Genomic DNA, 17,500 nt, shown 5'->3' with positions numbered 1-17,500 from the left:
GTTAAAAAAACCAAATATGTTTAATTTTTTATTGTCTTGGCGATCTGTCAAATCTGTACAGTTTCACATCTGTGAATGAAGCTAATGAATCTGTTTAGCTGTGTTAGCTGAATCCATAAGTCTAGCCAAGACTTGCCAAAAGATAAAACTTTCGCTATTCTGATAAGTTTCTCTGCTACAACTTTTTGAAGTTTCCTTTAGGGAAACTTTAAAGAAAGAAGTCATCACTTCCTGCTTTGAAGGCTACATAACAGTCTGATCAAACTCGTGAAAGGTCACCCTCTGTGTCCCCGTCTTTGATTTATAGAAGTGACCTGCATTATTTGTTGTTGTTGTTGTTGTTTTTAAAATTATGGTGTAAAATGATTATTACAAGAAATTGGTATCCATTTATTGTTCTAATGGGCTTGTGGCTTTGATTAAGATTCTTGTTTACATGCCAACCTGGTGGCTCAGCAGCCTATTGTTATCATTAACATGCTGACCCTCTGCAATGCCACTGTAGCATGTTTCTCAGTGCTGATGGTGGCATTTTACATTGTTCAGCTAGTCAGATGTAATGATGAGTTCAAGAAGAGTGCGGGAGGGGAGGGTCTGGGAGTTCCATTGCCTGGTGAGGAAGTATAATGGCAGTGCATTGGTTTTTGCCTGTACCTTTTGCTTGGTACCACGTAACACAAGGGGCCACGTGCCATAGTCGAAGAGACTTTTGTTGGCAAAAGGAGTACAGTCATTGGTCCGAAATCTCTCTTGGGCATTTTCTATACCACCCTGTGCCACAGTATCTAAGCGCCGCATCTATAAGTAACTTGAAGAGGTCTTTAACCAAAGGTTTTCTGAGGCCTTTCCCGATCCATTGTGTGTGCAGAGTTTTCAAGGAGAAAGTTTACATGGTAAAGAAGGATGAAGAAAGAGGAGAGAAGAGGGTGTTCCTTGAAAGATTTACCAGTGGTTACATATGAGAATCATATCCAGACTTATTATTTGTATCGAGGTAGCACCTAGAAGCCCTAATTAGGGATCAAGGCCCCCTAGCTCACTGTCATACACATAAAAAAGGGGAGTCCCTGCCTCTAAGTACATAACAAGATACAACAGAGATGGGAGAAACATAAGGGAACAGTGAGATGAAGTGTCACTAACTTTTTTAATGTTTATTTTCCAATGCTAGTTTAGTTTCCCCTACCTTTTATTGTCAACCATATTTTGGATTGCTGAACACATGAAGACTGAATCGGGTTGCATTGTTTTACAATAGTTTTGCTTATACTTAAGGCCTAAGGAGTTTATTAATGCTTTACAATGTTTTAGTCACAAAGTTAGTTTAAAGTAGTAGTTTTAATGGATACAGTTAACTTTTTTTTTGAGAAATATAGAGCTTTTTTAACCAAAGGGAAATTCTCAAATCCTGAGAATGTATGTCTCACATGTAATACAGAGGTAAGTTTTTATATGCACATCCAATGATTGAACTCTCCTCTTCTAAAGATTAGATCTCTGAAAAGGGATCTAGTAATTAAGCAGGAGACAACTAAGAGCCTCTTCAAATGCTCCTTTCCCCAAGCATGTAAGAAAAGACCCTTCATCTATCCGCTCTAATACAAATTTCCTAGAACCTCATTTCTTGATTTTGAGTTTGTCACACACTAAAGACCCAAAAATGAGCTGATCGTTAAACTGCATGGTGCAATCTTCAATGTAGTCTTATAACCTTACCTGATAAGTGCCAAGTCACACCCCCACTAGCTAGAAAGCAAAAAGGACAAGTACTGTAATGCTGAAATTTGATCCAAAGGGATTTAGCAAGCTGAGCATTTGCCATATTTAACATAATCAAAGTTCCTTCCTCATATTTCAGTGATGCTTTCCTGATCTTCTGATATGATTAAAGTCCTGATAGTATGCTCTTCTTAAATCACCTATACTGCATTTCCTAACCCTTGATCCTTTATGTGTGAGTTTCACTTGCCAGCAGACACTTTAACACACCCAGACAGACAGGGGAAAAAGTGATAAAACCAGGTGAATTTGGTTCTTCATCCCAAACTGTGCCACAAATTTGCTCAGGGAACTCTGATACTGTGTTCCCTTCATAGTGCATTGGAAGTGTCAGCTTTTAGCAAAGTCAAATAAGATGCTTAACAAGCTACACGTCCTATCATTTTAGCTTTGCCATTGTAGCCTTGTGGCTCAGTGCCAGAGATAGATACAACACCTCCAGCAGGATACAATGACTTACTTTTTTTTTTTTTTTTTTTTTAATGTTGAATGGATTTGTTTCTGTATTTGTTTTGTCCTGTAAGGTCAATTGAAACAGAACATGCAGTAAGTATAGCTGTGCAGGGAAATTCAGACTGATAGAAAAATGGCAAATGTGATTTCTTCAGTAAAGGGTGATTTCTTCTTTGCCTGGAGCAGTTTTTTTTACAAATGAAAAACAGTTCATCCTTCTTCCCTAAACCATAATGTGTATATTGCAGTGTAGATGGAGCAGAAGGTCAGAAAGAGATGACAGCTTGCTGAGCCACTCCATATCTATGGTATTTCTAGGGAGCCCAGCACGATGATATCTGACTGCTGAATACAGTCACTAAGATTCATGTACAGTTCCCCATATAGATTCCATTCCACTTTTTTTTTAAAAAGGAACTTATCCTAACTCCCCTTCAAAATCCACACCTATAAGATCACCAGAGCTCATTGTTACAACCATAGTGGGACACTGGTAGGCAAGGGAGATTACCAAGCCATTGGTGTAAAAGTGGCAAAAAGTTGAAACACAACTTGGTTTAAAATAGGCAAAGAATGTTGGCCTTCAGATGACACCTGGATTTCAGCTCCTCCATGGCTCTCACTCCTCCTTCATTCCTGCTCACTTGTATAATTTTCCTTTTTTTATATATTTTTCTCATATATTAAAGGGATTATAGTCTCCCCAGGACTCTGCATTCTCACTTCCCTTCAGGAGGCTGAGACTGACCCATTCTCAGTTCTGAAATTTCAGGTTATGTCTACACTGAGAAGTAAGCTTGGGTTTAGTGGGACTCAAGTCAGCTGACCCATGTTAGGGAACCCTGGGCATCTGCATTGTATTTAACCCTATTTTATGACTTTTTTATCCCATGCTTGAAAGTATTAGCGACCATACTGAAGTACACAGACCCGAGTCAAAGTAACTATATCCCAGAGTTCCTAGCACCCTCTTCCCCCCAAAATGTAGCCGCTGTAGCCATAGGACAGTCGTGCATTGTGGGAGAACTTTACTGCCCACCCTGCATGTTACCAGGAAGCAGCTTGCTTTGCAGATCGCTTGATCGGTTCAGTCTCCATTGCAAACCCTGGAAGCTCTCTGATAGGGTACTTGCAGATTGGTGATCAGAAGAGAATGGGTTAATGCGGACCTGAGCCACTGCTGTTTGCAAACGGGGGTTGCTTCCGCTTTCAGTAGAGTGGATTACAGATTTTGGGATAGAGAGGACTAGCAAAATTGTCCCATGGAATGGTGGGATGCTTCCGGCTGACTCCCAGGACCCAAGTCTACACTGCAAAGCAGTAGGGCTCAGCCTCTGGGTCCCGGCTTACCTCGAGCTCAGACCCTCCAGCCTTGCAGAGTCCTGGGACCCTGGGTCCAAACTCAGGGTTAGCGCAGTTGCAATGTAGATGCAAGGGGTGGGATAGGTTTGAGCCTGGGATTAAGCACAGGCTTACACTGCAGTGGAGACATACCCGGAGAGACCTCTCCCCTAACATTAGGTATTCTGTTTGTTGCCCTTCCACCTACATCTTACTTTTTCTAAGACATCCTGTGTGTAGCAAGCAAATAAACACCAAAGAGAGCTGTTGCAAACTGCTTCTCTGAGCTCTGCTTGCATGTTGTTTCACAGCAATTCACCTAGTCTTGCAGAGGTACATATGCAAGTTGATCATAATAGTGAAACTTCTGCTAAGTTGCATTATTTTTGTGAATAAACTATATGTAATACTTCTACAATGAAGGATGAAGTGACAAATGCCTTTTTTGCACAGCATTGGTTATGGTGTATTTATATGTAGGAGTCTGCAAAGTACAATGGTCTGTTCAGAAACTGAAAAAGCTGGTTAAGAGGTTCACTTTATGTGTAAAAATGGTATGAAGTCAGGGAAAACCTAATGAATACCCTGATGTTGCAAAGACACACTTGCTTAGCTGCTGACACTGTACATTAATCCCATTGGGTATGTATACGCTGCAATAAAACCTCTGCGATTGGCCTGGCTCAGCTGACTCAGGCTTGCGGGGCCTGGGCTGCAGGGCTATAAAATTGCAGTGCAGACCCCTGAGCTCAAGGACCTTCCCTACTCATGGGGTCCCAGAGCCTGGGCTCCAGCCCAAGCCCGGACATGTACTCTGAGATTTTATAGCCCGACAGCCTGAGCCACGCGAGTCTGAGTCAGCTGACCTGGGCCAGTCGTGGGTGTTTTATTACAGTACAGACATACACAGTGAAATCAATGGGAGTTTGTTTTTGTTTGTTTACAAAAAAAAATAAGAAAACACATATCTAAGTGTAACGTTGACAGACCCCAGTGAGCGGGATCGAACCGGGGAGCTCTGGAGTTCAGTGCATGAGCCTCTACCACATGAGTTAAAAGCCAACTGGCTGTTAACTAAGGCTGTAGAGCAGACTCATTTGATCTCTCCTCTAAGTGGTCTTGGTGCCACTAGATGGGACAGAACACCACACCCAGAAGGTGTGTGGGTTACATAAGCATCAGAAGAACAATTCAGAGAAATGCCAGTGGCCCAAATTTTCCAAAGCGACTAGTGATTTTTGGGTGCTCAACTGGAGATACCTTAAAGGGCCCTGATTTTCAAAAGTGCTGTCCTACCCATACTCTGAACATCAGGCCTATTTAAAGCATCTCCAAATGGGCACCCTAAATAAACAGCAATTTTTGAAACTCCTGGATACTAACATTCTCATTTTAGAAGTCCATATTCTTTCCTACTTGCATGAGCATGACTCTTCTTGACCTCAATTGATGTGCATCAAAGGGGCAATTAAACCTTTAATGTCTGATTCTCATTTATACTAAGGTAATTTTACAGTGTTTTTGCAATTTTGTAGGGGCTTTAAAGCAAGATTTATACCCCCTTTAAGGCTCCTGTACACAATTAGGGCAATGTAAAGTGGCCCTAGTATAAGTGGAAAGCAGGCCCTATTATTTGCAAACTTCTAGCTTGCCCCTTCATCTATTTGAGATGCTGCACAGAGGCAACTTGTACCTTTCTCAGGTGTTACCAGAAGCAAGTGACAACAGTCTTCTTTACATATTACTCTCCCACTTTATTACTTTCTATTCAACTTTAAACCTCCTTACTCAGCAGTTATAGCATACCAGGACCTTTCTCAAAAGAAAGAAAAAGGCAGAGGACTTATTCCTTATGATGTGCAACAAGAGAATAGAAAACTTATTTTGCAGTTTGTGAATAACAAGTATTGTAGGAAAGGTTTATTATTGTCATAATTCCTTTCAAGGAAAATTGGAGCACACGTATTTAGAGAGATTCCCCCCGCCCCTCACAAAAAGAGAAATTTCATTAGACATACTGGTCTCTTAATTGTTTTCATTGACGTCCCAGGGCTTTTTTGTTTAAAAAGAGGAAAACCTCTTGAGGAGACTCTTTTGTGAAAGAATTCTATTTCCCTTGCCACTTTCACAGGAGATGAAATTTATTTGTAAATTAAGTGACAAAATTCATGTGCCTATAGAATGTGCAAGCATTGTACGTACCATTTAGTTGCTACTCGTTAATCCGCTTCTTGTTGAGTTGAATTGCAAACTACAACTTGAAGGGAAACTTGAAGAGAGAAATCACCAAGCTTGGAGACGAAAACTCTATCTCACAACTACACTTCATTTTTATATTTATCTCCTTTAGGATCAAGATATTCATTGGTATAATGAGGCTGGCCCATTGATTTTTTTTATCTGTTGTTTTTTTTTAAACGTCATTACATTTTAGCTCCCTCTGCCTTTTTGTCATTGGGTTACATTTAAGCACAGCAAGATCAACTTTAAACCTCCTTACTCAACAGCTTTATTAGTTATAACATACCATGACCTTTCTCGACATTCTTAAAGAAAAAGATACAGTGTAATGTCACTTTACTTTGCTTATTGTTCTTTGTTGAGATGAACAAAGCATTTTCTACAGTGGCTATAGCACATAATTATACAGCTTTCAATAGCGGTGTCTTGGCACATATCAAAGTTCAGAAGAGCCTTTAGAAAAAAAAAGATGTTTTGTGACAGCCTAGGGAGGGTCTCATCTTTCCTTCAGAAAATAGTTCAAGGCTCTTCTGTCAAGCTTCCCTACTTAGAGCTTTTTCTCCTCCTGCTTCATAAAGTTTAAAGGGGATTCAGTGGAGTTCTATGATCTATTTCCTTTGAAAGATTGTTCCTTTGCACAGAGAAGTCCTTTGACTTCAAGAGTTCACAGATTCATGTCTTTAGGTATCATATGTCTGACCTTATCAGTTACTCTATTTAATGTAGCAGAAAAAGTTTCAGCTCTTTGTGTTTGTCTGTTTTGCCTCTGTGAAATGATTTGGTGAAAAGACCATCCTTTTTAACACACCACTGAGCGGCCGTTTCTGACTGTAACCTACCCTGTGGCTCTTCTAAAAAAAAAAAAATTGTCCTTGTGTTTTGTGTATGGATGATTTCACAGTGAGAATAGAATTATACAAGGACAGCCACACATTAAAAAAAAAATCTTTTGCTCTTTTTTTCCTAAATGATCTATTGGCTATTTTGGTGGCTGCTACTCTGGTTCCCCAACAGGCACAACCATTTAACAAACACAGAGATAGCGGCTGGAGTGCTGGGCCAGCAGTAGGTTTTCCCTTGCTCCGACCTACCCCAAAGGCCTTCATAATTAATTGTCCTTCAGAGATGAGGAAAGTTCAGAGACAGCGTGTGTAGCGATGTCTATTGTCTGACATTCAGTTCTCCTTCCCTCAGCTCTTTTTCTTCATTCCACAAAGGGTTATCAATAGGAGCAGAGAGCAAGCTCTCTTCTAACAGCTGCTGGTGATGGTTGTATCTTTCTGTGGAACATATTGTATTCAGCCATCTATGGATTAAATGGCTGAAAAAGTTCTAACAATCTTTTCAAACTAGCATGTTTATTTCATCTAGATTACACAGCTATTTAGCTAATTAAAAACTTCTTCAGACCCTCTTATTTTTTCTTTGAATGGAAGATTAAAAAATTATCATCAAACAATTCTGGGGAAATTTTGGTCAATACCTGAAAAATTTTCTCTCCATATCAGCTTTGATCAATTTCCTCCTCCCCTGCCCAAAACAAGCATTGATTTTTGAGAGGGGAGAAGGATGCTTAATGGAATATCCATAAAAGAAAAATTTGGTGTAAGTGCCAACAGAAACAAACACTTGTCCATTTAAAAAAACAAAAAACCTATTACAATGCTAATAACTTCAAAGTGCAAAGAAGCTGGAGTTTTCTTAACAGATTATTAATATTGTTGCCCCTTCTGTGATTAAATTAGAATCCTCTGTGGCATAATTATTAAACTTCATATACAACAGAACAAAATTACATACATGCCTCTTTGTTTTCCCTAATGATATGGTAAACAAAGATATGGTGCAGTTAGCAGATATGCGAGAAGTACGATCAAATTAAAGCTGTTTATTAACAATCGTTACGTTACTGTTCCAGTTAATAGGGTGAAGCCAAAAAAGACAAATACAATCATTCTTCTGCTGAACAGTTTAACTAGCAAATTAGGGAGGTTTTTAATTTACAAAAATAGTAGCGATGCTCTTCATAGGCATAACTATACGAGTTAAAGAAGAATAACCTCATCAAAATATTTTCTGGGCTCCATGGCACTTTCTTCATGTTAAGGAGACCTACAGAGCAACCAAAATCAATTATTGTACTGATTAAGTTGTGCAATGCAGTTTGCAACAGGTTTTCTGTATTTAAGAAGAAACTGCATATGAGGTACACACAGCTAATACAGTAATGCAAAAACAGTCATAAAAAATTAAAGTTATTCTTATGAATCTTTCATTAGAAGCGATGAAAAGGGACACTGGTGAAGCCAGTTCTTTGTTCTGAGCTACTCTGATAGGGGCTGATCCTGCAAACAGTCCTGCACTTTAGGAGCTTTACACATATGAGAAGACCCTTAGCTCTTTGAGTAAAGCTACTCTTGTTGATAATTGTTTGCCAGATTGGGTCCTTAGATTGCTTCCCAGTGTTGTTTCACTTTCTCAAACAGATGTTTAAAAATTGACAAAAGTAACGTTAAAATAAACCACCCACACAACCAGACATCTGTACCAAGACAAGCACCTACCTTATGCAGAAAGAGCTGTTAGGTGTTTTAAGGCTACTTGAAGCTTTTCAGATTACTCCCCACTGCAATAACATGTTAAGTACTGAATTGCCCTAAGCACTATTTTATTCCTGATCAATAAAATAATAATCTTGTGTTTTAATGTGCAAAATATTGTGCTTTTGCTTTTCTAGCTTTGTTCATGGAGGGTGATGAAACAAAATATATACCTGTCCTTGTTTGAGTTTGTAATATTATTTTGGGGGAAAGCCAGAGATAGCGCCAGCTCTGTTTTTTTACAATTATTTACTGATACCCCCTTCTTTTTGTCCTTTCCTTCTCTTCCTCCCCCCTCCCAAAATTGGCAAACTCTTCAGACTCCTACTGCCATTTCATTTTGCATTCAACAAGGGGTAGGGGGAATTGAAACGTCAACTGGAGACTGAGAAAAGCTCCAATTTATAGTGCTTTAGCCTTGCACAATTCAAGATTTCTTTTGGTAGCTGCACACATTATACCCCACATCACTCAACTCTCTTGGGGTGGTGGCAGTAGTGAGGAACGGCTATTTCTTCCTCTGTGTGTACTACAGGCCTCTAAAGACTCTTATTTATTCTCTCCCATGTCACCTTGTGTACAGTCTGGTCTGTGACACTGATGGTGATTATGTCATTATTTTGCTCTGGGGGCTTTGGCACATCTGCAGAGCTGATGCACATCTTCTTTGTTACGCTGGCATACGTCCCATATCGCAAATGCTTCATTAGCCTTACTGCCTGCCTCCTTGCCAGACAAGAATGCCCAAAACCAGGCTTCTTTTTTGCTCTGTTCTTTTGTGTCTATGATGAGCCTTTATTCATTTTCCTAGTTCTTCCCTGTTTTCCATTTTCCTAGGTGAAACTAAAGTCCTATATGTCCTCATTTCTCCCAGATCATCCTAGTTTGTAATCCCTTTTAGCCCAAACTGATCCCTCACAACCTTTATGACTTTTCATTCATCCCTGCAAATAAGTAGACTAGGAACATTTCAAACTCGCAGTTACGAGGAGGAACCAATTAATTGTGTGTTAGGTCTAGATGTACGTTCCTACTATTGGTATCAGGTAATAGTTATGTCACACGATTTTTCTCCAGTCTTTTTTACATTACATGTTAACTATGTTTCATTCAAAACTTTTTGGAAAGTAGTGTTGAATTGTGAACAGGGAACGATTCTTGCAATCACTGTCTAACTGATGGAGGATTCCTAAATGCAAAGTGTGTTCTTACCACAGCTTCATATTAAAGAATTTCGCATGTTCTGTACTTCATGATTATAAAAACCAAGGCAACCATTTTCTCCTCGAAACTTTATCGGAGCTGTTCTACACAAATCACATAACAGAGTGGATAGTGCTGCTTTTAAGCAGGTGGATTAGCTACTCAGTTATAACCATTCATTTTCCTGGGTTTAACTCACTCACATCATATTTAAACTTGGGGTGAGATCTTCAGCTGGTGTAAATTGGCTCCAAAAGTCAATGGAGCTACATTGATCCATGCCAGCTGAGAATCTGGCCTTATGTAATATTAGTGTCAATCAGATGAAGTTTTCAGTTTTTAAACAAATATTAATTTATAGAACTCTTTTTTACAGTTTTAGAAGACTAAAAATTAAATATAGACCTAGCTTTGGAGTCTCTTGCTCTGTAATGTATATTAACACTCCTCTGCATACACACAGCGAGAGACTCACACAGCTGATACATTTTCACTGAGTTGCACACGGCTATACCTAGGGCCCTACCAAATTCACAGCCATGAAAAATGCGTCACAGACCGTGAAATCTGGTCTCCCCCGTGAAATCTGGTCTCCCCCATGAAATCTGGTCTCTTGTGTGCTTTTCCCATATACTATACAGATTTAACAGGGGAGACCAGTGTTTCTCAAGTTGGGGGTCCTGACCCAAAAGGGAGTTGCGGGGGGGGGGGGGAGTTGCAAGGTTATTTTAGAGAGTCACTGTATTGCCACCCTTACTTCTGCACTGCCTTCAGAGCTGGGTGGCTATTGGCCAGGTGCCCAGCTCTAAAGGCAGCGCCTCACCACGAGCAGCACAGAAGTAAGGGTGGCAATACCCCACCATGCCATCCTGCGCTGCCTTCAGAGCTGGGCAGCTGGAGAGCGGCGGCTGCTGGCCGGGAGCCCAGCTCTGAAGGCAGTGCTCCGCCAGCAGCAGTGCAGAAGGAAGGGTGGCAATACCAGACCAGGCCACCCTTCCTTCTGTGCTGCTGCTGGCGGTGGCGCTGCCTTCAGAGCTGGGCTCCCAGCCAGCAGCCGCCGCTCTCCAGCTGCCCAGCTCTGAAGGCAGCAGTGCAGAAGTCAGGGTAGCCGTACTGCAACCCCCCCCCCCCCAGCTCCTTTTTGGGACAGGATCCCTACAATTACAACACCATGAAATTTCAGATTTAAATCGCTGAAATCATGAAATTTTACAATCTTTAAAATCCTATGGTGCTGAAATTGACCAAAATCCATGAATTTGGTAGGGCCCTTGTTATAACTGTATGACTCCCTTTGACTTTAATGCATGCTCCTCCCCTGTAGGTCTTTGAACTGTTATCCCTAAGTGTGTCAAGTATTTAACGGCATCATCACTAGTTTGTGAAATGGCACTGTGGTGCATTTGGGAAATAGCAACTAATCATTCAGCGCGGCTAATTTCTATAACTTTTGAAAACCATGAGCGCGACTCTGCATCATCATAAACGACGTCAACCCCTCTCTCTGACACATCTGCCCTCTGTGCCCCCTGCCCTGTTACAAAGCACATACCAGGCATGATTGAGATGGTAAAGCAACAGCGTTGCAAGTTTATTGTGACTCCATTCTTATGTCATCATAGCATGAGATCATCATAGCACCATTATTTCAAGCAATATCCTGTATGGACACAATTCCGTCTAGTTATAGGTCCATGGGTCCCCGCCCATTATGAGGCCATGAGGAGGTGATTGCTGGGCAAAACCATTATCAATGATGTCCATGAAAGGCCCATACCATGTGCCAGTACAAGAAATAATAGAGCCTATAAAAATGAAGCCATAGTACGTTGATATAATATTAAAGTGGCAACATTTCCCTACAAGATTAAGAAAAACAACACTAAGGCTATCACCGCAGCTGGAGAATCAGGTATCTAGGTGCTTACATGGGCCCCATCACTATAGTACCTGAGCACCTGCCAAGTATTTAATAAGAGGAAGAACAATCTCTCTCTCTTCCTTGCCAGCTTGTACGAGGACTAGCTCAATTAGCATGTGTGTGTGAGAGAGAGAAAGGCACTATTGGAAGAGCTGACTGAGAGAAAGCGAAGTTAAACAGATAAGTTTTCCATTTCGCTCTGAACAGGGTGAGGTACACGGTCATTCTTAGCTCCTGGGGGAGTCCGTTCCCTTGGTGAGGACCGGCTTATTATAAAAGTTCCACCTCCTGAACTCATGAGCCTCCCCTAGGGGTGGATATTTAAAAAGTCCCAATGTAACAGAGCTGTCATGATGGTCTCTCAGGTAGCTAAGGCCAGACCAGTGGAGGAGTTTGACCTTGTACTCAATTCTGTATTTAATAGGGAGCCAGTGTACAGAGCAGAGGACCAGGGCAGTATGCGTTGCCAAGCAGACAGACTGCTGCATTGATCAGGACTTGCAGGAGAATGATGACTTAGACATGTGAATGGATTTAAAGCAGCAGGCCACAACTTTATTAACTTTAATATTAAATGAGAGGCTTTTAACTAGCAGGCATCAATTGGGCCTTGGTGGGGAGGCATTGAGTGGCCTCAGGCCATGGAACCAAGCAATATGGGCTGGTTGTCTTAGCCAAACCCCTGCTATTCAGTTCCCTATTCAGCCCAATGCAGAATCCCATCGCCTTCCTCCTGCAAGGAGCAATGAGGGCACAGATGAGGGGAAGCTCAGTCTGTGAAGACTTCAGACCTCCTCTCGCCTCACAGATTCACCAGTCCCTGGGCCACGTGCTTACGTTTACCTGAGGAGCTGTCTCCCTGAAGCTTCTTATCTGCATTGGGCACCAGCCACAAGTTGCAATAACATTTATTACTCCCAGCCTCTTTTATTTATTTATTTTGAAGTGTCGCCTCCCTTGTCTTTACCCCCCTACCAGCTCTCCAGGGTGCTGTGAGGAAGGTGGGAAAAGCCACCAATACCCTGCCAGTCTTGCCCAGCAAGAAAATATTCCTTTCTGACCCCAAATATCTTAGACCTACAGCAAGCCCTGGAAACCCAGCTTGGACAACTGCACCACCTAGAGGGCAGAGTGGCTGGGGCAGCTTTCTGCAGCAAGCATGGCTGCTGGGTGCCCAGGAATGCTTGAACACATGGGTTCACTGGAGCCAATCAGCTTCCTCCCCTTCTCCCCCCTCCATCTCCCGTTCCCAACTGTTCAATGGTGTCATGGGGAGGTGAAGCTCTGCTTCACTCCCCTACCCAGGCATGGCCCCCACCCGTATTCTGAGCAAGGACACAGGCACATTTTCCTTCCACTCCAGACATTCCCCTGCCCAGCTGATTACAGACCACCTGCCCCCAAGCCCCAGATAGTAAGACAAAAAAGGGCCATTTCAGGGCCTGGGATTTAATTCCTAGATAGACCAAAGGAAAAACAGATTACACATATTTTCTCATTTTTCCAGGCAGAACTGCCAGGAGTGCCTATATTAGGGTTTTATGCCATGTAATATGCACTCTGTAAATGGAGGGACATAAACATTTGATGTGTTACTGCAGTGTTAAAGATCCATCCACTAAGCCAAATACTGGCCAGCGTAGTGACAGTAGGGTACCCACACTACAAAGAGGTGTACCTATTACACATACTGCAAAAGCACTTTCAACTGTGCACTCTGATTTTATCCACCAGCTCCCGCAGCAGAATTCCCCTACGCATGGTAATAGATCTGTGCAGGGGCCTGTTATTGGCGAAAGAGGCACATGTTCTTCAGCATCCAGGCCCTGTCACCTGCCCTTTCTGTCCCAGCACAAAACACTCCTGTGTTGCCACTGTCCCAGAAAAACTGTGAGCGGCCTATCTGCAGTTACTGCAAGGGAGCCTGAATTGAGTGTTCAGCCTCAACCTCATATTCACTCTTCTGGGCACAGGTGTCCAGTACCTGTCAGAAGTTGGCAGCAAGGTAGATAACATTGCCCAGCATTGTAGGCGATCCCGCTGAAAGCAGACCATGTTTAGTCACAATGGGGCTGAGCTAAAGGGGCAGTAAGTCAGAACAGTCTTGCATTTATTGGTTTTATTTCTCATTCAAGGGGAGGTTAACGCAGCTTTGTGCATGTAAAAGTAACCAGGCATATACTTTTTCCTTTTACTCCCCAACATATATTAAGCCCCAAAACATCTTAAACTATAGGAATTCATTAGTGATTTTTCCTTACTATTACAGTGCTATTAATGATGCAGTAGGTAAAGAGCTATCCATTGTAAATCCCTATACTCGCATACTTCTAACTCATCAGGAAAACCAATGAAAAATTCTCCAGAATGCAACTTGATAGCCTGGAAGTAAAATGTTTTAGAGATGTTGGTCGGGAGGAGCGGGGAGAGGGAAGGAATTTGCATATTTTAAGAGGTGAGAGATCAAAATCATTGTAATTTAAGATCCTCTTTTGTCTGTTTGAAACTTCAGTGTTTTTTTATGTTTAAAATGTTTGCACCACACCATGGCATGACTGCATTTCAGTGGGGGTGGGTAAAGTATTCCTCTGTCTCATGAGTTCTCAACTGGGGGAGAAGATTCCCAGGGTGGGGGTCGGAAATAGATGTCAGGGGGTCAGGACTACCCTGCCTTTCCCATATTGCTAAATGGGAATCGGGTCTCAAATAGATCCCTTCTAGATGGAAGGGATGTTGCATTATAGAATAGCTGCTCTATCCATCCATGGCACGTGAAATGTACATATCAGTTTAGTATCTGTGTGCTATGTATTGTATCCCTATGTGGAGTCTGTAAAGTACTTTGGACTCCTATGTGAAAAAGCTTCATTTAAATGTAAGTGATTAAATCTAGTGTATTCCACAGTATCCATTTTCACTGCACCACCACTTTTGCTTCTCTGATGTTATCAGACATCTCAGCACTCCCTCTGTCCCTTCCCTTCCTTGTGAGAGCAAGGCTTTCTTTCCCCTGCTATAAGCTGTGGTGGAGGCATCAGGATTACTAATAGCATTGTGGTCCAGGTTTAATGCCTCAACACCTTTGCATGGGAGTGGGGGAGGGGTTTGAGCCTCACTTCAGCCAGGCAATGTAAAATGATTTTAGGGCTGTGCGTTAAAGGGTTTGTTCAGCTTTGTGTTTTATTGATAGTTTGTTAGGAAAGAATACAAATACAGCAGTAAGCAACAAAATTTAAAAAAAAACCCTGAGTCTCCATAATTTTTCTTTTTCAAACCCTTACAAACTTGGGGCTAGAACTCTTTGCTTCTCTGTAATAGCAGCTGGGGCACTAATCACTAGCGTCAGCATTCCAGCGTTAGTTCTGCCCCTTCAGCACCACTACACCACAGGAGCCCCTGTGATGCTGGCATGAGGGTCACGGTGCTGGGGAGGGTGACCACATTGAAATCACTGTGATATTTGCCCCAAATGAGTCTCCCAGCTGGAGAGGAACACAGCGCCCACAAGTGTGGAGTGTTTCTAGATCGCTGTGGCTGTTTCCCACCACTAGCTAGGTGCCCTCAGTGCTAGAAGGAAGCGTACACTGGGATTCTAGTCCAGGGATTCTCAAACTTCATTGCAGCGTGACCCCCTTCTAACAACAAACATTACTACACGACCCTTGGGGGGACGGGGACTGAAGCCTGAGCCCACCCACGCCCTGCTGCCCAAGGTGGAGGGACCAAAGCCTAAGCCCCACTGCCCCTGGTCACGGGAGGGAAGCCTAAGGGCTTCAGCCCCAGCCAGGGGGCCTGTAACCTGAGCTCTGCCTCCCAAGACTGAAACCCAAGGGTTTCAGCTTCAGCCCCGGGCAATGCGGCCCTGGGCCCCAGCAAGTCTAAGCCAGCCTTGGCAACCCCATTAAAACAGGGTCGCCACCCACTTTGGGGTCCTGACCCACAGTTTGAGAACCCCTGTTCTAGTCTGTCCCTTTTCACATCTCGATAAGCGAATGAATTATTACCATTGCTGATCTACAGAAACACTTACACTGAAAGTCCTGCAGGCGCAAATTTGAGTGAGACTCAAAGACTGAAGGCAATGCTAGTGTGGATTCCAGACTGCCATGAGGTACCCCGTGCCGCCTCCAATGAAGAAGTGACTGAGATTAGTGCCGAGCTCCACCCTTATCTGAGAAAAGGAGACGACTGGGGGAAATGATGTGCCCAATAATTTAAGTATTATTCATTTGTATTTTTAAAATAAAAATGCCCTTTCCAAATATCTCCCGCTCCTCATAAATGATAATGGAAGCAGCATTAGCCTTTCCATGGCCTGAGCCAACCTGTTTTTTTCCTAAGAGGGGTCCAGAATGTTCAGCCAATTGAGTGATCTAATTAGCTGAAAATTGTTAATTTCCTTTACCTTATAAAGCACCTAACGCAGAAACTGTTAAATAATGTTAAGTGTCAGACTTAAACTGAGAACACTGGGCCATATGCTGCCCCAGCTTGCACGCCAAAAAGTGTAGCAACTTACTCCAAAACCTGCCTCCAAATTCTCTGTGTAAGCCAATGCCTCCTGCTTGGTATGCTGCCACACCAACTCACAGCACAAAGATGGGCCCACGCAGCCGTTCTACTTCCTCCAAAAAAGAGGGTGGTGGTTTGAAAAATGTAGGAGGAGTCGGGGCAAAGGCAAAGCACTCCACCAGCTACTCTGGAAAAACAAGAAAACTGATAGCAAAGGAGCACTGCTTTGAGCAGCATTCACCTGGTAGTGACAGAAATCTACACTTTACAGCTACAAACTGTACGAGGCCAGTTCTTGTTCCCTGCACTGCAGAGGGCGTGCTCTGTGGATAGATCTGCCCCAGTCCATTCAGAAAGGTAGGGTCTGCCTCCATGGCACCATGCAGCTCGTCCTATTAGGGGTCCCTCTGCAGCCCCAGGGAACCACAAGTAGGGAGGGGCTGGTGAAGATAGCTACAATCTCCCCTCCATCCTGCCTAAAAATTCACACAACCTAAGGCAGCATTAACTTTTGGTTGATCCCCATCTTTGCAGTGGCTCAGGGGTATTCCAGATAGAGCTGCAGTCGAGTGGATTGGAAAGGAGTAGGGAACCCGAAACTCAGCATGGAGGAGACAGCGGAAACACAGGATTTGGCTGCCAAACCTGCCTCCTGGCACTGTTGTTGGGGGCAGTGGAATGGAGGGAATCTGGCCAAATGCTGCAGCAAGGGGAGCCTCATCGTTTTCACTCAGCACCTTCTTCCTCAGGAGCTTGAGGAGTCCGGTTATTTTGTATTTGTATTGTGGGGCCCATTGTGCTAGGTGCTGTACACACACCTATAAGAAAGACAAAACAATCAGTCATACAACCCATTCCAGTCCCAAAGAGCATAGAGTGTGAGAATGCAATGAGAGAGAATAGGTGGGCAAACCAGACAAGTGTGGGCATATAGTACAAGCAACGCAAGCCTCTTTGTTTGCTATAACAAGCAGTGGCGGCAGCAGCCCAGTAAGATCCGGTCCAAGAATCTCACTGGATGCATAAGCACACAGGGGTGCCATCTGCAAAGAGTGGGGCGTGCGGGCTTTATCTCTGACTGCAAGGGGCTCGGAAGAATTGGTTGGCCATTTCCACACTCGGTGGCAGATTCGGCTACGTGAGTAGCAGCCATGTCGTACGTGATGGGTGAGGAGTCACACTTAAAAAGTTGTTTCCTTTGGAACTGTGCACACCCAGAGTACTCCCTCGACGGCAGACTCTTAATCCTGGAGAGGGTCTAATAGATACTGTTTACACCTTCTCTTTGGGTTAAGAAGCTCCCTGTGGAGCCCCTCACTGCTGCCACTATATAGATCATCCAACTCGAGACGTTAGCCAGCTTCCCGCTCACCCCCTCTAACCTGTTTACCTCCCATTAGCGTGGCCTTGGGGGGGTGCAACTCTGCAACGTGAGCAGCTTTCACCAGCT

The 17,500-nt window shown here is 43.1% G+C and overlaps 1 protein-coding gene across 4 annotated transcripts in view; it reads left to right on the top strand.

Moving 5' to 3' along the window:
- PROX1 (prospero homeobox 1) overlaps window positions 1–17,500 on the top strand; it is a 54,030-nt gene that overhangs the window by 23,526 nt on the left and 13,004 nt on the right. Inside the window, exon 5 of one of the 4 annotated variants that reach the window (XM_074949271.1) lies at window positions 15,559–15,659. The exons of the other annotated variants lie outside the window; for them this stretch is intronic. Coding sequence (XP_074805372.1) covers window positions 15,559–15,573 — 15 coding nt within the window. The 3' untranslated portion in view covers window positions 15,574–15,659. Of the gene's footprint in view, window positions 1–15,558; window positions 15,660–17,500 lie in introns of those variants that run through there. 4 annotated transcript variants of the gene reach the window in all.

Source organism: Natator depressus, chromosome 3 (genome assembly GCF_965152275.1).
Source record: "Natator depressus isolate rNatDep1 chromosome 3, rNatDep2.hap1, whole genome shotgun sequence".
Taxonomy (NCBI): Eukaryota; Metazoa; Chordata; order Testudines; family Cheloniidae; genus Natator; species Natator depressus.
Note: the sequence above shows the minus strand (reverse complement) of the source record. Positions and strands in the feature narration are given on the sequence as shown.